This window comes from Bradysia coprophila, chromosome II, assembly GCF_014529535.1.
Source record: "Bradysia coprophila strain Holo2 chromosome II, BU_Bcop_v1, whole genome shotgun sequence".
NCBI lineage: Eukaryota > Metazoa > Arthropoda > Insecta > Diptera > Sciaridae > Bradysia > Bradysia coprophila.
The window spans coordinates 9,037,023-9,063,781 of NC_050735.1; the positions used below are offsets into that span (position 1 = coordinate 9,037,023).

The 26,759-nt window shown below is 35.3% G+C and overlaps 1 protein-coding gene across 1 annotated transcript; it reads left to right on the top strand.

Annotated features, from left to right (window-relative positions):
• The first annotated feature begins 24,356 nt into the window (after positions 1 to 24,356).
• On the top strand, positions 24,357 to 26,443 carry LOC119071113 (insulin-like growth factor-binding protein complex acid labile subunit). Its single transcript, XM_037175763.1, has 2 exons — positions 24,357 to 24,508; positions 24,589 to 26,443. Exons 1-2 carry the CDS (start codon positions 24,504 to 24,506, stop codon positions 26,183 to 26,185), a joined length of 1,602 nt encoding a protein of 533 aa, XP_037031658.1. The 5' UTR covers positions 24,357 to 24,503; the 3' UTR covers positions 26,186 to 26,443.
• Positions 26,444 to 26,759: the final 316 nt, after the last annotated feature.

The following is a 26,759-nucleotide window of genomic DNA, read 5'->3' on the forward strand; positions in this document are numbered from 1 at the left end:
CATATAAAAGCATTTGGTAAACTTGCATTTCTATCTCACATTTATGTGCAGCAAAGTAGCAATCAAGGTTGTGATCTAGTAACTTAACAATGTAAAAATTTTCCTATTGTTCAAAAGTCAAAGAACAAAAGCAAAACTTTTGCATCTGTCACTTTTACATTAGCTGTATTTCCATTGATCTCTTCAGTTGGCGAAACTAATGACAGTATCTAATTCACTCTGACTATTTTATGCAGGGCTTATTTTAGAGAATTTTAATATCGAAAATTTTGAAATAATTTTTCGGAATTTTTCAGAACTTTTTCAGAATTTTCGGAATTACAATTCTCTAAAGTAAGCCCTGATTATATGTGCTAACTAATTGTAGCTAACCTCACAAAGGCTGAATATTTTGTTAATTCCTGACATCCAATTTTAACATTTTTTGAAACAATTTAGTGATTTTACTTTGCTTAAATTCAACTATAAACATTTATTGGTTACTTCAAATTGTTCAATAAACTTTTTAGTCAGAATTTCCAGTTTATTTATTTTCTTAACAATGAATTTAAAAATTACCCCGTTTCGCCAAACTTTGGTCTATCATCGCTGGCATTTGTTCGTATGTTGCAACCAACGGCAGTAATCGCAATGCTGTACTCAGCGCTACGAAATAAGTTCCTGCAATCGTTGGAGGTTAGCAATACACGCGTTTAGTGGTACGTTGCATAAAATAGCGGTTGAATCCGATATTTCAATTTTTTGTATTGGAATTCGCATTTCCATCGTTTTTTTCGCCGTAGATATACCCAAAATACATTAAAACACTTATATATGCCCAACTTTGAAATTAGCCTCACTATTTCAACTACTTTTCAGGGATATTTTTTTAAATTGGATTTGATTTAATTGATTCGTTGTCTATGAACATATAGGCAATCACTTTACCTATACCGTCTTCTTCGAGAAGAGTAATAGAAGTAACATATTCATAGCCAGGAACTATTTTTAAGAAAAATTTTTCTTGAATTTTCTCACATTTTTATAAATTTTCCCGAAAATCTTTTTTTAAATTACACACACTGAAATTTGAAAACCGACAAATTTTCTGTTTCTGTGTTTTACTTGAGTTTCTGATTTCTCCATATAAAACCACATGCAAAATTCATTAAAAAAAAACCAGTAAACCACGAAACAGAAAATGTGTCGGTTTTCAAAATTCCGCGAGTGTAAGGAAAATTCGGGAAAATGTTTTAACAAAATAGCTGATTTTGCAACCACTACATCGTGAAGTTGATTGTTTCATCGATAGAACGAATAAAAAATTAAGCTAACAATGACCATAGATATTGATATTGCAAACGAAACAGGACGAAACTTTCGATTCAACATACCATGAGATGTTCTTTGCCTGCGAAAGCCTGGGTATTATCTACACAACTTAAACTAACAAATAAGCTCTAAGCCAATATTTACAAGATTTTTCTACGTGTACACATATTTACATAGCTTTCGAATGTACGAGCTAAAGTTTTTCCCTTCCTTGTTTGCTGAAAGCAGAATAAGTTTTTGTTTTCGGAAAGTCGTCAGATCGCTTGATGTACAGAGTGTATCTCAATCTGCATGTAAATTTTGCAAAGATTAATCCCTAAACGAACAACTTACAGTTTGCAAATAGCAAAGAGTGTTGTGTACACGAGATGGTATGTTGTAACCGAATATAAACGGGAACAGCAAAGAAATTCTAAGTTTATGCCAACTTAACTCTATTCTATCATTTTTAGTTTTCCGAATTCCCAAAGGAGTTTCATTCCTTTTACGTGTAATACTTCACGTGCAAGGGTAAAACGTTTCCAGCCGTGATCGTCGGCAGATTTAATTTAATTCTGTAACTTAAAAGCGCGGAATCGAGTTACATGGTTTATACTTTTCATTGCGCTGCTTTACTGCGTGACACATTTAGCCTTCATTATCCAGTCATCATCCAACCAGAAATAATCTTCATAATTCATAACGATTAATAAAAAAAATTATTTATGAAAGCGCTTGTGTATGCTGGAAGCTTGTCTATTGCTGCTCATTTAGTTTTCCTCTTAAATTTAATGCAAACATTTCATTTGAACCGTCTCTTCTGTCATATAATTATTATATTACGACGAGTATACAACGTTATAATATTGTAAGTTAAAGTCGCATCATCGCTGGCATAATAACATTATACTCCAGGAAAAGATATAAAAACGGAGATAATTTGCTCACTTTATGAAGTTGTGTTGCTGGTTATATAAGTTGGATACAATATGCGGCCTAATACTCGTAATACTCGCATTAAGAGCGACGAAAATACACTCGCAGGGAAAACTAATATTCTTTTCAGTAAAATTTCGCAACAAACTTTAGTTCATTCGGCTTTACATATACGAAATAGTACGTTGAATAAATTAATACATCCCTTGTCGAGGTATGTATATATACAGTACACTTTGTTCTATACCCGATCCCAAAACTGTTTTAATTCACCCAGTTACATGAAATTAATACTTCTAAACGTCTAATACCTCCACCACAGGATTTGGTGGTACACAATGATATTCGGCCAGATTATGCCACTGTCCCACTACCATACCATATAGTATGTGTACGTGTATGTATATGGATCCCAGCAATTATTACACACCATTTATGCACAAATGTTCAATTACACCCATATATATAGCTATCTGCCAAAGTTACTTGCACTACATAATAATTAAATGTGCTTTGTGTTTACACCATTTTTGGCATGTCATAAGGGTGGCAAAGGTTGTATAACGGTTGTGAAGTTCAGAAAATATTGTCACATGGTTTTTGTCAGGAACTAATTGATATTCAGTCATTATCGCCTTGAAGCGATGCACCGACACCGACACCGACAGTCTAGTGTTAGTAAATTAACGGACGCAAATTAATGATATGCCTAGAGGTCACCCATGTCACCACCACCTTGGAGGCTTAGTTTAATGTCGCGTTAAATTTGATTTTCTTATACACTGGCATGCATTTTACTCAGGCTCGCACTGGCCGTGTGATTTGGGTGATGTTTCAGGCTTTATGATATTATTATTTGTTGAAAAACATCGAAAAATTCAACAAAAAAAGCAAAAATTTCACATAAAGATGTAATATGGCCACAATGACAGTTTTGTAGTGACAGGAAGTCTTCTTTTTTAATAGCGCTCAAGCCTTGACAAATTTGTAGCCTGCATTTGGGCGCAAAAATATTCGTTTTTTGATGATTTCTCTGAACCAAAATCTTTTTTTGAAAAAGTAAAGCCATTATAGCATCCAAAAATGTGTAACTTTTAAAGGAAAAATTGGTTTGTGAGTCACCCACTTGGAGAAACCTATGCAAAATGTTTAATTTACATATTTTGCAAAGGTTTCTCAAAGTGTGATAAGTTATCAACCACAAACCAATTTTTCGTTTAAAAGTAACACATTTTTGGATGCTTTAATGGTTTTACTTTTTCAAAAAAAGATTTTGGTTCAGAGAAATCATCAAAAAACGAATATTTTGCGCCCAAATGTAGGCTACAAATTTGCCAATAGGTGAGCGCTCTTGAGGCCATTAGATAAGTTATATAGCTGAGAGTGGTGTCAGTCGAAAGCTTTAAAAAGTTCTTCAAATTACACCTTTAAACCCGACAAAAAAATTTCGTTCGCTTAACCAACTTTTCAAAATTTGTGAAAAAACCGTCATGCATACCCAAGTTCAAAGCGGGCACCTAATGCCTTAGTCCTACTTTTTGTCAGGTTTATCGGTGTACTTTGGTGCACTTTTTGGAGCTCTTTCAGGCTAAGATATATATACGAATACATCAACAGAAATAACGTCTTGGTGATTCGTTTATAGCACGCATTCCGGACATTGTAATCTATGGCATGAATTACACTTAATATTATGTCGGGAATGCGACACGTTTCACGGTTATTTTCCGCTACATAGTGAATATACCAGCAGTGGAGTGGCTAATCTGATGAGACTTTGGAAAGTGAACGCAAATATTTACAATATATTGCTGTAGTAAGATCAGCAAGCACTAAGAGGCATTGATGCTTTTCTGAAAAGCATACATTTAGGCGTTTTTTAAATACTGGATTTTAGTTTACTTCTCATGATATCTTTCCACCAGAATACTTTTCCAGAAATGAAATAAAATTTATGAAAATTTCGTTAAACTGCTGACTTTTCTCAGAGTTGGTCAAACGACTACAACCAAAACTAATTTTTATTTAAAGCTAACACATTCGTGGTCGTTATTGCAGTCGTACATTTTTCAAAAAGGATTCTGCTGAAAACTTATCATCAAAAATGTAATACGAGACAGAGACTCGCAAATGCAGGCCACAGTTTTAGCTAAGCATCGATGCATCTTAAGTTTGAATTGAAACAGGTCGGATGTAAAATTCGAATCTGCGCCAAATCTGCTCTCACTTGAAAGTCGTTGCGTTCATTCTCTAAAGTCTAAAGTCAACTGCTTCCTAATTTAGGTCTCTTATGTGATTTTCGAAAAATGAATAGCTACTACCTGTCTATTTACTATGTCGTGGATTTTTGGGTGTGGTAATGGTTAACGCGCTTACATATGTGTGATCAGTTTTGTCTGTCTGAGTGAACCAGCTTGAAACAGCTGTAGTAAATTCATGCCAAAATTTCCGTGACAATTCCTGTACAACACTTAGTGACATGACACTTTAAATCAGTGAGTGAAGTGACAGATTTAATGGTTACATATAGCGTTGCAAAAGCACTGCTATGAGTGTTACCGTTTGTAAAAGAATTAATCACGATGAGGCACACTTCATAAATCTCTGAATCATTCAATCAATTGATTAATGTTTCAAAATAGATATTATATGTCGAATGCCTTTCGTATACACTTAAACTGAAGTAGCTATAAGTATAAACCCAAACCGATACAATTCAATCCCTAGCTTCATTAGTACATCATGCATTTACCATCTATTTCCTCTCATTGTATTTGCTCGGATATTAAGCAAATAATATTCCTTAAACAAATGGAATTTTCATTCAAATAAGACAATGCTTCAAACTAATCAAATTTTACACTGTAGCCCCATCGTATTATGGATATATCAGGCCATAGTCAATTAGTGGGAGGATGTGTTATGTCTTGGTGGCACCGTATTGCTTGTTATGGTCAACATACTTCAGGAATTAGTGGCAAAAACGTTAGACTGTATTATACATACGTATTTAGATACGTTCTGACCGTACGTAGGAATGCCTCATTTGCGGTTTTAAAATGTAAATATTCGTTCACATTCAACCGGAAAATTTGGTTTCCACCTTCGGTTTATGTAATATGTATTTTGACTTCTTCCAAGCTAAAATGCATGATTTCTGCTACTTTTATGTATTGGAACAAACGAACTGAGTAAACGCTCGCAAATCGAAGAACACCACGATGGAAATTGCTTTTCACTGAGGAAACATACGTGTACCCCTCCCACTGACCGTTTTGAACTGGGAAAACAAAACCAATCTTTTCTGTTCTATTTGTTGGTGTGCTTTCGTTAGTGCAATTTGTTTTCTATTCGATAGTACCGTACGTGCCCATTCGAAGTGGGTCAATAGCTTTGCAGTTATTTACTAACTGCTGACTTTATACACTCATTTTCGAAATGTAGTTTTGGCTGGCTGGAATAGTTTATTTAGCATTTTTCTTTCTATTTTTATTTTCCGGAAACGATGTTGACAAGGTTGTAACAAGGTGACACAGCCTTTATGTCCGTCATTTTATTGAACACGTATGCTGTTTGGTTTACGATCAGGAGTTCGAAATGGCCGTGACCACGGTAAATAAAATTTCGTTCGCTTGGTGGTATGTGGATAATATCCTAAATCTAGAGTACTCCCTCAGATCTTATTTTTAAAGATTTATGAGATGGTTTACATTGTATGCCGATTTTTCTTAGCTTTTTTTTAGTGCTTGAGGAGACAAATACTGTAAGAACTTCACTTCGTGGTGTACTATTTGGTGAACTCCAGAAATGGACATGGTCATAATGTGAACTCGGTCAATTTCCAAAGTAGTCCGGGTCGGTTTATCATTCCGTTAGGGTTGAAAGCAAAATTGAGAACCGAATGTTGTAGTGGTGAAAGTTTTGTAACAATTTTTTTCCCCAAAGACTCGAATATCTCGACAAATCAGTTGATGTTTTTCTATTATTTTGATTTCAATCGAAAGGACCACCTACAGTTAGAGGCAGTGAAATTTCAGCATGAAATTTTTTTCGGCTGTTCAGCTGATCCATACAAACTGTTTATAAGTCTTTATACAATTTTACCACTGTCACGCACGTGCGTACAGCAGCTTCGAATGTGTAAAAAAGTATAAACAGTTTTAATTGTATGGTGTGGATCAGTTGAAAAACAGCTGAAGCAAATTCATGCTAAAGTTTCACTGCCTCTGACTGAATTACCTTAATTTTATGGAATTTTTTTTTCTGTCCAAGTCCAACGCCCACTTTGGGGCGATGAGTGTTTTCCTAAAACGTAACACGGAAAAACCGCTAACTTTGGACTGTTTTCCCTGGCCATTTCAGTCTAATTTTAGTAATATTCAGCTTATTTGAAAGCTAGTGACTAGTGCTTTCATACCGATCCAAATCCTAAAGAAAATGGTTTAAATCGTACTGAAACAGTCATTCGAAGAGCTCTAGCGTTGGGAGCGAGGTGGATCATCACAGGATGAAGGAATTCAAAGAACTGACCATTAAACATCTCAAAGATGTTTTGAACTCTGAAGGGAACGAAGAAAAATCGGTGGTAATTCTTGTGTTCCACAAGTTCTAGCACTAGGAGCGATGTGGAACCATAAGGAATAGAACCTACCTACGAAAACTTCGGAAGAAAGTTAAGAAAAATCTTTATCTTCCCTAAGTTCTAGTACTAGGAACGAATAGGAGTCTTCTGGTAAGGTGGAATTGAGGAACTCCTACAACGTCAGCATACTTATAATATAGAAAATAACTGAAAAAAGGGAATGATCTCAAAAAAGACTAAAATTTTTATTGAAAAAGGAAGTAAATGGAGAATAAGTGATTTCAGCGCTGATACCTATTGCAGGCCTCTCACACCTCCTTATTTCCTTGATTTTCCTTATTTTTATGAAAACCTCCTTATTCCTCCTTATTTTGATAAAAAAAATCCTTATTTTCCTTATTTTTCCCAAATTTTACTGACAGAAAATCAAAAATTAATTTAAAAAAAAATTCGCTGCGCGGCAAATATTGATTTTAAAATTACTTTTATTATTTAACACAAATAACTCTAATAGAAAAGTGAAGTGGTGGCGCATTGTCATTCCAATATGATTGATTTACTTAACTTACCATGTTTTTTTGTGGTTTCCTTCTCGAGTATCACTTATAAGACAGAGGTTTTTAAATTGGAATGGAATGACTCATTTATGCGCCTTTCAATTCTAAAAGATACTGTTTCACATTTTTTTAAAATTTCTTATTTTCGGACCTATAGAGGCCAAGAAAAAAATGGCATTCCCTCAAAAAGGGGTTGCAAAAATGTTTTTTTTTGATATAATTGAAGCAAGAGACACAAGAGACACAAATGTTGGTTATGATCACCGGTTAGTACCGATTAACCTTAGGAACTTATATTCGAAAATAAGGTCGATCTTCAATCGAAATTCTAGGCTTGCAATAAAAGAGTTCTGCGAAACTTACCCATAACAAAAAAAGTGGACAATCGCATCATACGTAAATAAAACCCCATGACTGTTTTTTCTATTGCAAGCTTAGTTGCATAGTGCCTACTGAATTTTCCATTACAATAAGTGACTCAAACAAGCTTTCAGCAGGATTTCTGTAAAGATCCCATCAGAAGATGTCGGACAAAATATATATATATAAAAAAAATTGTGCACTCCCGTGAAACAGTTCGAACCTAAAGCCTCTGCTAATCAAATTGGTATGTGCAAATATTGATTGCAAGCTTTAGTCTATAGACTACTAAACTTTCGAACGATACCATACACACCCTATTTGGTTCGAGAAATACCAATTTTCGTTGCCTGAAGTCGAGTAAACTCGGTACACTTCAAAAAACATGAAAAACCGATTTTGTACTTTTCGAACAGACACTTACAGTCAATACCCTCTCTAGCAAACAAACTGCTTTTATTAAGGTGGTGAAATAATCAAGTCGCCTTTGGAATTTACATTTAGATTACTATAGTCAGTCAAAATATAGAATAGTGTTTGTAGAATACAAAGAAATAAGGTGTGAATTTGACACAGAGAGCTGAGAGTTTGATTGCTAGAGAGAGTATTGTTACAGTTCATGACAAATTCGTTAAATTTGTAAAATAGCGAAAATTTTAAGTTGAAAAATTTGTATTTTTCTCCTTATTTTTCCTTAATTTCAATTAACAATTTCCTTATTTCTCCTTATTTTTGAGCTGAAACCTCCTTAATTCCTTAATAAGGAGTCCGGAATTGGAGTGAGAGGCCTGCTATTGAGTTCCATCAACAGTTATAAGCTCGGTCGGCAACATTTGATAGCGCTAGTCACTAACTAGCTTTCAATTGAGCAAAACTTTCCCAAAATCGGATTTCGTTTTTCGGGAAAATGCTCATGGTTCCAAAGTGTTCGTTGGACAGAAAAAAAACTCTCATAAAATGTGGGTAATACGAGGGTCTTTCGATAAAAAAATCTGACAAAAATATCAAGTTATTACTCGATATATTCGAGTTTTTCGTTACTAAAACCGATTTTTACCGCTCCTAACGCTGAGAAAGAAACTTGGTAAGAAACTTTCACCCCTCTACAACTTTCCGTTGTCCCATTTAATTGAAATCTTGAAGAAAAGGATACCACTTTTTCCGACATAACGCCCCGGACTAAAGAGCTTTGTATGGATTTGTTTTATATATTTTTGTGAAAAGGCCAGTCTACATTATTCAACAAATTATCAGAATCTTAAAGTACAGAAAGTGGGGACACTGGACATCATGCTCTGCAATATCTACAGTCCGTTCCTTATTACTCATACGAATTGATTTTCAGCTAAACAAAACCACTTTTGTTCGCTGAATTTATCTAGGAATTTATTGTTTGGTTTTTTGTGTGTGCATCACACTGGAATCTTCTCTTTATTATTATATCGCTTGTAGCTTGACAATGTGCAGGATTTATGTGTACACGATAAAACGCACCCCAATAATACCACACACCAGAAATCACCATTGACGCCTGGTGTCCGCATCACTACCGCAATTCACACTCTAAAACGCTATCAACGATTTAAGCTTGGAGTGTAACGGAATAATAGCAGGTAAATTTATGAGAAGCAACACATAAATACAACTTTTGCTGATTAAATAATTGTTGGAACACAAACGAAAAGCTATTATTTTGTGTGGAAAAGGCAAAATGTATTTTGTGTGCTGTATTGCTGTATGCATAGGTAGGTATTAGTATAGAGGTTGGCAGAAATGAGTACTTTACCCACATTTCATTTGGAAACTATAAATATAAAATGCTGCTCGTGGCTTCTGTGTATAATTTCAAATGAGTTGCGCCACGAAGAGGATCAATTAGAGCCTTTGTTTCGTTTCAGACAAAGGACTTGTAGACGTTGTTCTTTTTGGGGATTATTATTGTTTGCAATGTAATTGCGTTGGAAGCTATTCAAATTAGTTGGTTGATTTTAACTACATTATGGATACAACAACATTCGATAGAAATGAGAACATGTTTGCACGTTCCATTAAAATGTTTTCCTGACTAGCGTGGCATGAACTTTCAACGTCTCGTTTTCCTCACACTCCAGTCCATAGATTAATTTTCAGTATCTATTCATGGTGCGATTGAATTGATTTTCATTAAGTATGAGGAGGGAAATTTGATATTTTTGGACAAGTTCTACAAAAATTGATTTTCAACTGTAGAGTCCGGAGGACCGGGACTGAAGAATTATTATAGTCATATAATGAAACATTCATCCCATGGGTGCAATATAGAGTGGTGGTGACTCCTCGAAGTTAGAAAATGTCAATTTTCGGAAGGTTGTTCGGCGTGGATACTCGAGGCACGAAGGTGATAAATAGTTGTAGTAGTAGAGTGACACTGCCTCTACATAAAAACAATAAAACGGATAAAACAATATAACGTAAAAAACAGAAACTTGAAAGCATTCGGTGACTTGAGCAGATCTAAAAGAATTTTTCTTGTTTTCTTGAGAAGCCGATTTGAGAAGATAGGATTCTAAAAGGATGAACAAAATCGATTCAGGGCTAGGTTAGGTCGGTAAGGCTAAATGTTTACATTGCGATTTGAAACACCTTAAGTTGACTTTAACGTCGCGGGAGTTCTAGCCGAAAGAGTTTTTGCCTGAATTTTTGCCTGCCGTACGTCGTACGGGTCTAAGAAGTTTCCAATGGAATTAGAACTTGAATTAGAACATTTGTTCTGATCATTAACATTCATACTCTGTTCTAATCCACTCCGTAATATTGCTGACAGGCACACATCAACGTATTCGTTACAACATCAAAAAGACTCAAAACGAGTGCTACACTTCATTAGTTACGAATAGTAATTCAAGGCATGTTTGTTTTAGCATCCATAGTGATGACAAACAACACGAATTTTTGCTAGTTTTTAGAAATTAATTTTATTATGACGGCAGCGCCAGCGGGGTGTTTTCTGTGTATAGATTTTTCATTTTCAATGCCTCAGTTTTAATAAAGAAGTTTATGTGTTTGGGTGATGAAATTGTGAATGGAGTGTAATTAATTGGATAGTGACACGACACAATAGTAGGTGGAGTTGAAGAGGAAGAACTTCTTTTGTGATAGTAATAAATACTGATGTTGGGGAGGTTCCTAATTTGCTTTTAGTTTACTCAAATTTTGTATTTGACGAAAGACATAAAGGATAATTTCTGGCTAGTGCTTTGTTATGTGGTAAAACATGCTGTTGTTAAAACTGATGAAGTAAAAGATTTCGTTTCAAATACAAGGTAATATGTTTAGGCAGAAGGTTAAATGAGACCCTAGAACTATTTGGCTACGATTACCCAATTCGAAAAGTAAATGAAATCGGAGTCTGTCATCTTCATATCTTGGATAGTTGCAATGCGTTTGGTGGATGCAACGATGTACGGACTGAATGACTCGTATGACTTAACACAAATACGATGAATTCGTGTTCATATGTCTAGCCTACATTTAGGGGATACATCAATTCGCACGTAACTTTCCTTTTAAGAGTGCTTGCACACCCTCCAAAGAGTGTTTGCATACTTTGAGGAGTAGTTCGGAAGTCACGTTAATCCAGTGGTGCAGAATACCGTGGTTATTTGCCGAGATAGGCTGTTAGTGTGGTTTCTAAATCAAATTACAAAGAACGAGCCTAACAGCATAGACTCATTTACCCTCACAGGTACCATTGGTGACCTCTGGTGTTAACACACAACTACCATTAAATTAAAAGACTTCTGGACGCACCACAAAATGAGGTGGATATATTTTTGATTTCCTTTAAATCCCATTTACTCGATTAGATATACGTCACATCTACGTTTTGCGTCTATATTTGCGATTGCCACTTGAAATTCATATAATTCCATTATCTCATAATTTTAACTAAATTGTAACGATTGTTATACTCATGCATATATGAGTAACGATATATTTCTACCCAGAAATGACGACGTGTTCTAAATCCCTCGTCATAACATTTCCATCAATTCTGTAGATTTTCAACGAAAGAAAAAGACAACCTTCCACAATCTTCCAGCCATCCGCTCTATTTCTAATCTCAAGTAATAACAGTTCATAGTATTCGTATAATTTCCCATTCCTGTGCTAAACAGACACCATGCATTTTGATGGTGCTGAGTACTGAAAGAGCTTTGAATATCGTGGAAAATCGTATATCTAACACAGAAATTGTTTCAATTTCAACAAAGTTGTAACATCGCATATCCATCCGCACACTGTAGATACATAACATTTATATAACTTAGCCAATTCGGGGAAACTTGTATATACATTTCAAATTCAAAAACATACAAAGACACTGTTCAATGTATAACATGAATTGGGTAACTGAAAAACTTTTCCAAACAGACAAAATTGAGATAATCTATTTGTACTGTGTATTGTAATTGAAGAAAATCTACATGAAGACAATAACTAATGAGCACAATTAAGTGAGTTTAATGTAATTTCTGGAGAGTTTAGAAATTCTTCGATTTAAATGGCTCGCATTTACGATACAGATAATTTATTATGTAACTTATATCCGTTTTGCATTTCATTCGGGAAATAGCGAGTGGAATGGGACGGAATCGGAATACCGTGGAAACGAGAAAAATATTGTCTTGTTTACGGGATGTGTTTAATTTTCTGTGACAAAAACCATTTCGGATGCGACAATATGGTTGTAAATCTCTTGTAAACAACCTCGTATTACTCATGGATTCGACTTCAGCATTAAGTTTGATCTAACTGAAATAGAATATTCCACAAATTCTGGGAAATGTAATGGATGGATTAGGTGAGGACAAAGATGAATTTTAGATGATTCCTTCGATGAAACCGGCAGCATCAAATTACGGTTCACCGGTTGACAAAACTCACGCTCAGATAAATATTTGCCTACATAAATATCAATTTTCCTTCTTTTGTGTCTCACTGCAAATAGAGGTGACCGATGACCTGTGTATATTTCTGGGGTATGGTCTAGCAAGTTTGTGAGAGCGTTAGAGTTAATCTAAATGACTACATGACACCGTAATTCAAACTTAAGTCTGGTGCCTCAGGTAACATTACATAAACTTTGCTAGTTAGTTTTACCTTCAACTACGAAACAATACAGTAAAGGAGATAGATTTTAGTTTTCCAGACACCTTTTCATAAGGATGACTTCAGATAGTCTGTTCGTCAAAGGAGGATTTCATTTCGGAGGAAGATTCTATCCTTCACTGTTGGTTAAATTACATAACAATGCAGCCGTACAAACATGTGCAATATCGCTAGTGCTACACTAACAGTTAAATATTTTGAAACAACACTGCCCCAGCCCCTTTCCATTTAAAATATCTTCCCTTGAAATCGTGTTGCGGGAACGGTCTAAAAACCTATTAAACCATCCGTTTTAAGGTGGATGCTTGTATTGTGTGCAATTTGTTTATAAACTTTCAATTACTGCACGGACATCTTCACGTCGACTTGCTGAAACATTCACAGTCAAGACAATGCCAAAGACAATACTACTTCATAGTTGGGTTCAGGCAGCTGCCCAAAACTCACCGATCTTATAAAATCTTTTTGATCGATTCCTCTATTCCTCTTGATAAGGCTGAAAAGGAATCCTGTACTTCAATAGTTGTAACAAACACTTCGCTACATAAGACGACATTGCACAGAGTTCATCAATGGTTTTTTTGTAGTCACTGTCGTTAACAGTTGTAACATCCGTCAGTAAAACGTTCTTTTAGGTCCAACAAGGAATGGGTGAGTTTATATTACAAGAACTCAACTCTCGACATAGTTATCGAAACTATCAATTTCGGCGAAAGGTGTAGGTTGAGAGTGGTTAAATTTTCATGGCTCATACAAATAGTTACTACATCTTCACATAAGTTGCATAGTTATAGAGCCAACAACAACGGTCAACGTCGCTAATATGAGAAGCTGCTAACAGAACATAAAACGATTTGAGTCGAAGAAGATGGAATCGAAGAAGAGTCAATTTTTCCTTTGACTTGCGGTCATCGTTACTGAGAATATATAATTGATAGTAGACTCTACCTACATGCAATTAATTATTACATGTGGTCAATGTTTAGGGTGTACTAAACAGCCTCCAAACACTCAACGGTTGTACGAGGCGAGGAATTCAAATTAACAAAAACAGCTGCACAAACATTCACACTCGGATATATACTCGCGAAGGCGTACATACAATCATGACTCACTTACTTACTTAACCGATGTTGTAAAATTATTGTGCGCAAACGATTTAGCGTATGTGACTGTTTTGTGTTTGTCATGATGTGTGCTGTATACAATCAGTAAGGAAATACATTTTAAGCAGCACTTGCACAAAGTTACTGAAGAAACAGCCTTTCATTCAATATACTAATTGTAACGATAGCGAGATACTTATTTCTCAAAAAGCGAATTTAAACCTGATTCAATTCGTTCACTATTCACTGCCAGCAATAAGACTCAACTTCGGGTGCTATGTGTACAGACGTTGTATGCTCATCGTGTATGGTGAATGGTGTCGTGAAGTGTGACAAAGTGCAGCTTGATTTTTGCCCGAAATTCAATCGTATCCAGATATATAAAATGTGCGACGAATGCTTGCGGAAACAACGACGAAATTAAGCCATAACAAGGGATTGCCAGCAAGTTATAATTGAAAAACTGTAATGTTAATAAACTACATTAAACGCTAGGTATTTCTTTCTTTTCTAGTATACACACCAGCTGACATAAGAATGTCGTTATCTTTTCGCTATTGTTTTGTAAAGGTCATAGATAAAACAGCCGAGTGATATGAACTCGTTACTACTATTTCGATTGACACAACAACAAAGAGTGTTAAAAGAGCGAAAAAACAGGGGAAACAACCAGTTCATTTAACTGAGGTCGATGATCGGTGATACGTCAAAATTTCTACTCTCTTTCACTCTGTAGTCTCCAGTTAAATGTTTATTTCACCTACACTTTCCCTTAGTGCTTCTGCTAATTAACGAACACCAACGCACTTCAAGCAAAAGTTGTACTCTAAATAAGGTACTGAAACTTGACAATTTTACACTGTAAAAAGAGTGGGGATAAAATTTCATACAAAATAGTACTCTATTTGTCATGTATCAATCGAAGTACTTTTGCTTGAAGTGCGTTGCGAATACTGAAAATTGTATTGCAGACATGTCATACAAATTAATTGCATCACCACTCTCTCATGGACTTCCGTACTAAAATTTATGTGAATTTCTAATCTAGGAGAAAACTGTGAACAAATGATCTATAAGATTTCATTCAGAGGCAGACTAAAACATTTAAGGATATAGCTAATGCACCAATGCGGCATCTCACGGCGACTCCTGTCTAATTTAATGTAAATGGCAATTCGTACTAAAAACTACTCTATTTGACAACAAAAAATCTCTATTACCCTGCTAGGTGCTTTGTTTCTATTCAAAATTGCGACTACTGCATCTGTCAATGAAAACTAGGACCAAAACACGTTTTCAATGCCTCGTTTGTTTTCAGCATAAGCAACGTCAACACAGGTTTCCTGCTTCTGGGGGTGTCGAACCTGTTAGGAAATCTACTTACTTCATCGAAAACACTTTAATTGTCAAGGCTGTGCCCTGAACAAGAGGCAACCATCTCATTTATTTCTCTCTAAGACACAATCGTGACTAGCCTTAATCTTATTCTTTATTCATCAAATAACCTCTTTACAACAAAATAACAATTTTCTGAGATTCAGCCTTTACAGCAGCTAAATAAATGTCTAAGTGAAAAACCGAGTAGCTAGATGCTCTTTAGGACGTGGAGGGAAAACGATGGGAAAACCTCCATTTGAAATTTGAAATCCAAACTAAAACTAATATCACAGCACCGACCGATGAGGTATCCAAGCACAAAACGTTCTCCACCGCAATGGACACTGGTCAACCATTGCAATCGCTCCTAAGAGCAAAAACAAGCTCAACTTCGCGCAAGTTCCCTGATGAGTGGAAACTCAGATAGCACACATCTCTGTTCAAATCTATTGGCTGTCTCTTTCATAAATGACGCGATTGTCGGGTAATGAGTCCATTGATGCAGAATATTCGTTGGGAACCGCCATGGTAGTCCGTTGATGACTTTTAGCGTCTTGTTTTGGATGGTTTGAAGCCTTTTAATATGTGAAGCAGCTGTTTGTTACCACACGGGGCAGCCGTAGGTCATGATGGGTCGGATGACTGACTTGTACAAAATATCTTTGCTTTTGACCGACAACTTTGATTTTCTGCAGAGCAGAGGATATAAACTTCTGAACTAATTAACCTTTTCATCAATATCAACACCCAAGTACGAAACCGACTTTGAGAACGTAATCACTTCTCCGTTGAAAAGAAGTGGTGACTTAGGTTTACGTTTTGGCGATTTATTGAACGGGAATATTATCGCTTGGGTCTTGGCCGCGTTCATTTGCAATTTCTATTTCTTCAAATATCTGTTACAAGACTGAAGTCCTTTCTGGAGCCGATTGATGACTGTTTTGACTGTTTTCCAGAAACCAAGAGTCCAGTGTCATCCGCATAATATGCCATCTCGCTGTTTTTAAGCTTTTTGTAATCCGAAACGAACAACGTGTACAGAAGTGGCGAAAGTGAACTACCTTGGGGGAGGCCCGCCGGCATATTCTTGAAGTCGGAGATTGAACCATTGATTGCCACTGCAAACTTTCTATCCGAAATAAACGATTTGATAAGTTTCAGAATGTAGACCGGGAAGCCGAACTTGCTCAATTTGTAAATCGTGACTAGCCAAAGGCTCTCTACCTTTGGACCTAGAGAGCCTTTGGACTAGCTCATGCAATTCTCGACACTCATCTTGTTACAAACGTAAAGGACCTCTGTGTTTCGTATTACCCTACCAATGGATATTTGCTATCATCCAAGAATACGAACCACAACAAGAAAACATTTATGCAAACGATGAAGAATGAAAACACGTTAGCATGGTAATACCGACCAGTACAGTATGCAAACATGATGGCATAGTTACATCTTCTGTAATTTTGTATCAATATAGGTTGAAATGATCAATTGTACAATGACCCAGTAATATGAAGCACACCCCTAAATCCCCATCTCATGCCCATGCATAACAATGTACTCTCAACGACAACCACAACAAATAAATTATTTATTTATTTAAGGATGGTTGCTCTCTCACAATAAAACTCTATTTTAATTTCAACGGAAAAAAGCTTTTCAAATAATCAGCTTTGTTTTTCTGAACAACAAAAACATCCTAATTAAACGGGATTTACTATTTATCTTTTATGGATTATTCTCGATTGTTCGTGCAGTCCACATGAAGCCGAAATAAAATGCAACTTTTACTGCTTTTGCAACCGAAATAAATACATAATTGAAAACTAGCTTACCAACTCTAAATATTTATTGTTGATTTTACGTAATACGTATCTCCGAAAGTTACAATTCGTGCTGTAGCAGGAGGTGGGTGCTATTAGAGATTCGTCTGTTGGAAAGCGAATTGCTGTGCGATTTTCCAAGCGATTACTTGCAGTTTTTCGAAAAGAATCGAAAATATGTTAATATCATTTTAACGACTTTGAGTTCAATAATTTTACACAGCATAACGTGACTGTTTCGTTGCGGTGTATATATATACACATGTACAGTTGTGTATACGGGAATGGAGTTTCTATGCTAAAATTGTGATGATTTTGAAAATTGTTTTGCTTTCAGTTTTATTTCTCTTGAAGATGATTTTAATTTAGAAACAATTTGTTGTAAGTATCTCAAATTGTTACACTCGAATATGAAGAGCAAATACACTTTTGTTACATTAGTGGTTTCCCAGACAACCGAAGCGAAAATGATTATTCCGCAGTATACGATGATGATATGTATGATATTGCAAATTTTATCGCAATATATTCATATTGGCATACGGATAAACTTTTATATTAATCGGCAAAATGTTTGCAACTATTATATGAACTTCATACGAAATGAATATTATTTCCGTGTAGTGTACCGACGCGTTCGTCTTTGATGAAAGCGTCTAGTCACTCATTGGAACTTCTGTTTCAGACGTATAATGTTTTATTTGCTATTATATCAAACATGGAACCGTCAAACAAATAATATTAATTACTTACAAGGCTTACTTCGCAGGATTCCTAAACCAATAAATGCCACATAAAACCTTCATTATATCAGACGTGAGAGTTATATCAAAACAGCAATATTATGTGTTCGTTTTGCCTTGCCGTGTTCGTACTCACATTCATACATTTTTCAAGACTTTAATAAATGCATTGAGAGTAGACAAGGAGGCAAACAAACTAGGAATATTGGTGTGACAAAAACTACAAGTTTTAGTGTCATACTTGTCAAAATAAGGTAATATTTAGACTGCGTCAAAACTAAGTTTGTTTACTAGATAGAGTATTGAAGTAACTCGGTCGTCAAAAAATGAAAAGTGACGTTTTCGTGTTGTTATTGACCTCGGCAACCGTGGACAAAAAAAACACACAAAAACTCTTCCAGAGCTGCGGGAATCGACCTTTTAGACCATTACTTCAGTGTTTTCGTAATTTATTGTAATTCCTTCAATTTGAAGTGTTTATGCAGCTGAGTGAAAGATATTTTGGATGTAGTGCTCCTCTTCCATCAAAATGAAAGTGTGGTAATAAAAGACTATTCTTATACCAGAGCTATATTTGAATGTCTGTAGACTTTCACTGACTTAATTAGAACCAGCTAAGCACGCTTACATATTTTCGTAACGCTTCCCTTAGCACATAACTTTGTAAAATAATACAAATTTCACCATACTTTCGATTTAGCTTTCACATTTCCTGTCTCGAGCCATCATTCACAAAAATCTGAATATTTTCGACATATTTGTCATTTTCAGCGCTTTTTTGCAAATATTTTCCTTCACTTATTTCAAGTTTTATCCTACTGCCATGAGCTCGTCGAGACCTTTCTAAAGACAAGGGAACGAGATTGGATATTTCGTATCCAGATGAGTAAAAGTGTCCGAATGCTTTAGGCTTAGGTAGTTTTACTCATCGTGATACGAAATATCAAATTCCTTCACGAGTGTAGTATGACGTTTTTCTTTACGAAGGAGAGACAGACTTTCACCAGACTTTTTTTGAAAATTTTATACAAAAATTCAAATTAATCAATTATATAACCAACTGACAGTGATCGTGAACATTAAAAAGTGAAAAAGGAGACAAGGACAATGAGCTTTTTCAAAGCCATAATGAAAATAGTTAAATTTCGCTTGGACATCCGGTTTTGAGGAAATTACAACCAATTGAAAAATCGAACAATTTTCGCAACAATTTTCACGAAAATTTGTTCGGACGCGACAACCTCCCACATACGAATTTTATATTTTTGGGTGGTGAGGACTTAGTTACACTTGAAAATAGTTTCATTTCGCTTACCAGTTATGCAACAAAATTACAACGATATAAAAATTGAATTTCTGATGATGGGTTGTGTCTGTGGTCGTACCTTAAAAAGCCACTTTCCCACTTTTAACACTTTTGGCAGCTCATATGTTTTTCTACTTGTTCTTAACTTTTTGTTGCGAACGTTCTGATTCAATCACGTAACGCGGTCTGGCATGTAACTTAGTGTATAGCAACCAGAGACTATTTCTGGAAAAACATTTTCAAATATTTTTCGTAGATTTTCCCACATTTTCCTCGAATTTTCTTACATGTTTCCACATTTTCCGAAAAATATTTTGAGGTAAAATTAAGGAAAATTTAGGAAAATGTGAGAAAATCTAGGACAATGTTTTTCCAAAAATAGTCCATGATATCAGCCCACCAAGTAATATATTTTCGCTTAATTTCCAGGCACCGTTGATTCATATATATTCGAATTGTTTCGCATGTTGGCTGACAGAAACTTTATAAGCAATATTCCAAAAATTGGATCCCTATCCCGAATCGGCTTGGAACTTTGAAACGTACTAGGTAAATGTAATGGAAGCGAGATAATTTTTTTTTAAATAAAAAATGGAACGCTGGTAAAACGCAATATATTACGAGAACAATTTTCAACTAAAAACCGAAATAAATTATTCATTTTTCGAAGGGAAATGGAATCCGATTAGAATACTTTTTTTTGCCATACCCGAGACACTTATACATATGATGACGGTTATACGGTTCTATCGCTTATCTTTCTGTGCGGTGAGCATTTTTCGTCGCTACATTCCATACACACAAAAAAGTTACATCCTTATAATGATGGGAAATGGTTTTAAACGTGTAAATTGATTTTTTTTTCTCTCTTTCGTTTATAATAAATTTTGTTAAAATGAACAGTTTATATTTTTTCGCAAAATAGGAAAAACTTTTGAAAAGTTAAGCGTTGATGGTGAGAAACTTACACAATGTTGATTGAAATTGAAAATCTCTTAAATCTATTTGAACCATTTTTTATTGCAATAATGAGTTTTGATTTTTTTTATTGGAATTTATTTAAAGATTGTCAGTGGATGAAATTCGAAAACTTTTTTTTAACTAAAATTGGAAATTTTCTTTGATTTACATTTGGTATTTTATGATTTAACTGTCAAAGCATTTATATTTACTGCATTGCCCAAGTAAAAATCCCATAATTTTGTACCACCCTATGAAAATTGTCATACAACAGATTACCGCAGAACACTGTAAAATGTATAATTACCTTGACTGAAAGTCAGGGTCTTATGACAAAAAATAACCTTAATTGTACGTAAAACTAAGTTCACAAGTAAGTACATTGGCAAAAACGTTAAATACAGAAAACGTCCGTACACTTGTTATCGCGTTAACTCGAATAATTCTTAACCGATTTCCAAAGTTTTGGTTTTAATCGACGGAGAATGGAAATATTGAGGTTAAGTTCGAAGATGGGCAATATTGCTGTAATGAGATGGGAGTAATTCTCACCCGAAGTTTTTTCCTTGTTACTGCGACAAGTTTCCTAATTCTTATCAGATTTTCAAATTTTTGGTTTTAATCGACGATGATTGAAATTCTAGAGATTGTGCTCGTAGATGGATAATGTTAGAACAACGAGATGGAAGAACTTCCCAAAAGAGTATTTGTTTGTTGTCTTTATAACGCGATGACTCGAGTAGGTCGCAGATGCTTCCAAAGTCGCAAATGTGAAAATATTGTCTTCTACCTTCATTGGGTCTAAGTTCAGAAAAGTGAGTTTTGAAAGTAAGTTTAAGCATGGATTTACGTGACATTAAATGGTTTTTGGTGGTTGTTGCGACGAGTAGGTTATTTCATGTGGTTCAGTTCGAAGATTGGATTGTTATTGGACTGGTAATCTGAGATCTAAGACAATTTTTACGTGAAATTGTATTCTTAAAAGGCCAGAGCGAGGCTAGGGGCGAGGGCCGTAATTCACACGAGTTTAATTTATTCAAGAGGTAGGCAAGAAATATGGCATTTTTTCAGTGATTTTTAGTAGACTCATATTTATTAGGTGTTAAACATCGTTCGCTGAACCTTCAACTCATATCTCTATTTGTTTCTTCAGAAAATTAAATTAATTTGAGTTTTCTAAACGGCCAGTGAAAATAAAAGAGATGCACAATTAATGATGTAGCAAATAGACCATTCTTGCATCTGACTATAATTTTGTGGTCCTGACAACACCAGCTTGTTTAAAAATGGTGAGAAAACTAAGACTGCAATAATTGTTATTGAAAAATTTAGTCATTAAAGGGACCTGACCCACCCAAGAGGTAACACCTAGTTTTGAAAAATGTTCATACAAGCGTGATGAGAATAACATCGTAAATGAGAATGCTATCGGTTGTTCATTTCTGATTTATTTTTCTATAAAATTAAATGTACATTACCGTGGAACAATTTTATAGTCAGAATGGAATTATTTATCAGTTTGCCGATAACGTGCTAAGGTGGTAAAAATGCAACGTAGCTTTTGTATTTTACATGTAAAATTGGAAATTAGTCAACAGTGTATGATTCTGCAAACAAACGAATAAAGGTGGTATTTTGACAGCGTCAAAACGAAGTTTGTTTGGTAGAGAGGGTATTGAACAAGCCTATTGCACTCGCTCCGCTCGTAAGGGAAAGTTGAGTCTAGTGCTGAAAAAATCAACATTACATTACTTGTAACTTAACATACTCTTGGTGTCCCTTCCAGGACATTCTTTTGAGAAATTTTTTCTCCGATTTCTCGAATTTCTTGAAATTTCCCAAATTTCTTGAAATTTCTTGAAATTTCCCAAATTTCTTGAAATTTCTCGATTTTCTTGAAATTTCACGATTTTTATATGAAGTTTACGGGATGAATATTTATAATGTAAATTGCTTTTAACGTGATCGGCTTGTATTGAGAGGTAAAAAACTTCAAAAATTACACTCAAAAGGCAACGCTAATATTTTCTTCCTAACTTGCGTTGAAATATCGCGACTTAACGGCCTATTTCCGACATCGTTTAGGAAAAATTTTGTTCCTAACTTATGCTAAAACACTATTTTATCGAATTCGATTCCTGCACTCGCCTCCGGCTCGACCTTGACATTTCTGATTCGCTAAAAAAGCATTTTAATATAAGTTAGGAAAATAACTACAACTAATTGATAATTCTACGATCACTGTCAACGTTACGCTCTTCACACACGCTCTTCAAATACAACATAAAGTGTCCTGTTTCAACTTCCTCGGGAACTTTTCGACCCTGCTTCTAAAATTACACAATCGTAACGTGATAACTCTCCGTTAACCAATTCCCTGAACGAAACCCGTTCGAGTAGCAGCTTCAACCATATGAACAAGTATAAACAGTTTAGATTTTAAGTGTGAAACAGCTGAAAAACAGCTGAAGCAAATTCAATTTATGCTGAAATTTCACTGCCTCTGGCTGTGACCATTTCAGAGACTACATCAAATAATATTCATTCCTCCGTAAGGTTCACTGTCTGTTTTCAATCAAACTGGTTTCTTCAATTTCGTGAATTTTCTTGAAATTCCGTGACTTTCTCGAATTTCTCGAAAATTCTTCAACTTCATGAATTTTCTTGAAATCTCTCGTATTTCTTGAATATTCTCGATTTTCTTGAATTTTCGCGAATTTCTTGAAATCGTTTCTCAAAAGATGGCCCTGGTCCCTTCTGTGCCTTCAAGTGGTCGCACGCGAAATGTGCTATTGAAATACCAAGGACATCAATCTTGGATAGATTTTGCAGAATTGTTTTATTAATTCGAGTTGTACAGACCATCATTGACAAGCAATTTGTTTAAATTGAGAAAAATATTTCTCTTGCGTCCATGTTGGGCTTTATAAGTTATATATATTCGCTTGACACAGAGCTACAGAATCGCTAAAATTGCGAAAGTATTAAAAGTAGAACATAGATACAAGTAACAAGAGCCGTTGATAGAGGGCTGGGCATGAACACCCAATATTTTCGAGGAATTAATACACTTACAACTAATTATTTTCGATAAAATATTGTTGCGCTCGGCGCACAAGCCTAGAACGAGGCCTAGAAAAACGCAATCAGTGAACGTTTACTGGGAGCGATAAGATTAGAAAAGTAGGTGAAAACGATGAACTGTGCCAACTATTTCATAGCTGAAATGAAAATGTTGAAATTGTCTATTGCAGAGTCTGTCTTACATGGCACCACTGATCTAAGAAAATTTTTTTGAGTATTAGGACAGCATCCTTATGAGGAAAATTATGAAAATAACTTACCTTGTCCGACAAACAGTTCCTTTGAACAACCACAGATTTTCTGATTGATTGGAGTCATATCCAAGTCACTACAAATTTTATACCACACGCATCCGTCGACATATTCGACAATAATTTTATTTTCAGATAGAAGATGGTTAATCGAACAACATTTTAACTGACATCATCTTCAAAAGTTATTAGATAGAATGAAATCCTAATCGTGTTATCATTTTGTGGAAAAACGAGTGCATCATGGGACAAATCGATTTATTCATTTAGTCACTTGACCGAGGGGTAACTCACTTCTAGATTAAATGGATTAAATGGATTAAATGGATTAAATGGATTAAATGGATTAAATGGTATTAAATGGATTAAATGGATTTAATGGATTAAATGGAATAAAAATTGGATTAAATGGATTAAATAGGAAAAAAGTTCATTTTACCAAATACTGTAAAAGTCTTAAAAATTGTTGATTTTGATCGAACCACGTACTACAACTCATACTACAATGTTAAAAAGCGAAAAAATCCACTTTTAGGAGTTTTTGGTGTAAAGTGGATTAAATGGATTAAATGGATTAAATAAATTTAATACCATTTTTCACAAAAATTTTTTTCCTATACCTCACGAGTACTTAAACGAGCTGGGGATCGTGCAAATCTATTTTTCACAATTACTTTACAAATTTTTCAGGTCGGTAGCCTAATTATTTCGGTAAAACTAAACAAATTTTTTTGGATTAAATGGTTTAAATGGATTAAATGGATTTAATGGATTTAATGGATTAAATGGAAGTGCGTCACCCCTCGCACTTGACGGTTTTTGTTAATGAAACAATTTCGATTAAATCGATTTATTACGATATTTAACTGATAAGTCAAAAGTTAAACCCCTTACCACGCAAAATAAATTATCTTGTTGTGAGGTATAATATTTAATTATTTTCTTTGCAGTATATCGCTTAGGTTCAACGAGTAACCATGAGGTAAAAAATAAAATTCAATTCTACAGTTGAGTCACTTTCCTGTGTGCATTATTTTACTCAGAAACGACTTATCATTTTAGGAATTTGGGTGCAGTAGCAGCTATTGCCTTAATTTTTTTGCTGAACCCGAGGGGTAGCGATGGTACGTGTACCTTTTCGCACAGCGATGGCGAGTATTTAATAGAAATCTTTGACGTGAGTGTAACTAACGAAAATGATGTGATTCCGTTCGACTGTGAACATGTTACCGGCTATACGGATGCCAATGTGACTTTCATTTTCGTGTGGAGATCCAATTTACGATACCTTCAAAGTGCAATTCTGGATAAATTTGTCAACGTGCGAACGATGTACATTTTGGATTCGCAGCTTACAACGATTTTGGATCAGGCATTCAATTCGTGCAATGAACTAACAGATCTATACATTGACCGAAATCAGATCACAACGATTCCGACGAACGCTTTTCAAATGTGCTCAAAACTTCGCTCATTGGAATTAACTGGCAATGAAATTCAATCGATCGAAGAGAATATGTTCGAGGGAGCCGGAAATGTGGAAGAGTTAAACCTGTCTGGTAACAGAATTTCGACTGTCACAGCGACTACATTCAGACTGATATCATCATTGAAACGGTTAAATTTAGACGGAAACGGAATCATCCACATTGATTCAAATGCATTTGCACCGCTTAACGGGCTGGAGACGCTTTCTATTAGCAACAATTTGCTAACTAATTTAGACAGCAGCTGGCTACAAACAAAAACCAATTTAACTTCACTGAATTTGGCATCAAATCCATTTACATCAGTCGATTTCGACGTCTTATCAAATTTAACTCTTCTAAAATCCTTGGATCTTAGCGGCTTGAATTCGATATCGCTTCCTAGTGAAGCATTCCATGGGATGGTAGGACTGGAAGTCTTGCGTTTAAATGAGATGGGTTTAAATGTTGTCGACCGAAACTTGTTCACTAACAATGTCCACCTGACCACTCTATCTTTGACTTCAAACGACATTTCCAGCCTAGATCCAACAACATTCAGCACACTGACTTCTTTGCGGTCATTAAATTTGGCACAAAATCCTTTAGGAACACTAGACCCGAGTCTACTGACCGGTCTTTCAGCGCTAACATCTCTCAACTTAAATGATTGCGGCATTACATCCATACAACCGAATACCTTCAGCAACCAACAAAATTTGACATCTCTGTCACTATCCGATAACGAAATTCAGGTCATTGGAAGCGAAATGTTCAACGGTTTATTGAGTCTTCGAACGCTAGCGTTAATAGGCAACAACATTATCCGGCTGAATTCGGCTGATTTCCAGGCCGTGTCAGATGTACAATGGTTACAGCTATCGTCAAATCAAATTGACGAAATAGAGAGAGACTTTTTTACGCTCTTTCGAAATTTCAATGTGTCCGTTCTGCTATTTGGCAATAGATGCACTGGACACTCTTTTACAATTACGCAGGATTTTGATTTTTCAACGCTACCTCTAGAAGACTGTTATAATTTTTGGGATAGCCCTAGACCAACTCCAGCGCCCACTGAGCCACCGACTCAGCCACCAACGACTGAACCACCGACCGACAACAATGCGGCCGTCACGTTTTTTGTGTCCATGCCAATTTTATTGTTTACAGTTATGCACGCTTTACTGCAATGAAAACAGTCGCCTTGAAATTATTGTAAATGTAGAGATTGTTAAAGATATGGCCTAATCACGTAAAGCACAGTACGTACGTGGCTCCAAATTTTTATTTTGACGAGTGATAATACCACACTCTCCTTCAGGTCGGGCTATAACGTAATTTTGAGCCACGGACGTAATGTACTATTAAGTTCATAAGTTTCCTGTGAAATGTTTGTCCGTTAATAAAGCAAAAATCGGATTTGACTTCTGGTTGACTTTTTAACAATGAAAAATTGCGAGACTTTATATTCTTTGCAAGGAGACCACACTAATACTGCGTGGCTGCGTTCTGTTTAATTCTCTATGGAAAACCAAAAACTGTAAAAACAAAGATAAAATGAAAGTTACCAGAGTAAGATTTCAACATGGAGTCCACATTGTAGATGAGGTCGCATTTTACCTACTCGAGGTCGAGAATTATTTGACGGCCCAATTATTTATTTGATTAATTCTAATCGTGAGCTTTGATAGAAAGTGTTTATCACTTTTAATTTAATCTGTAAAAATTCGAACAAGTTAATCCATAACTTAATGCATCAAACAATTA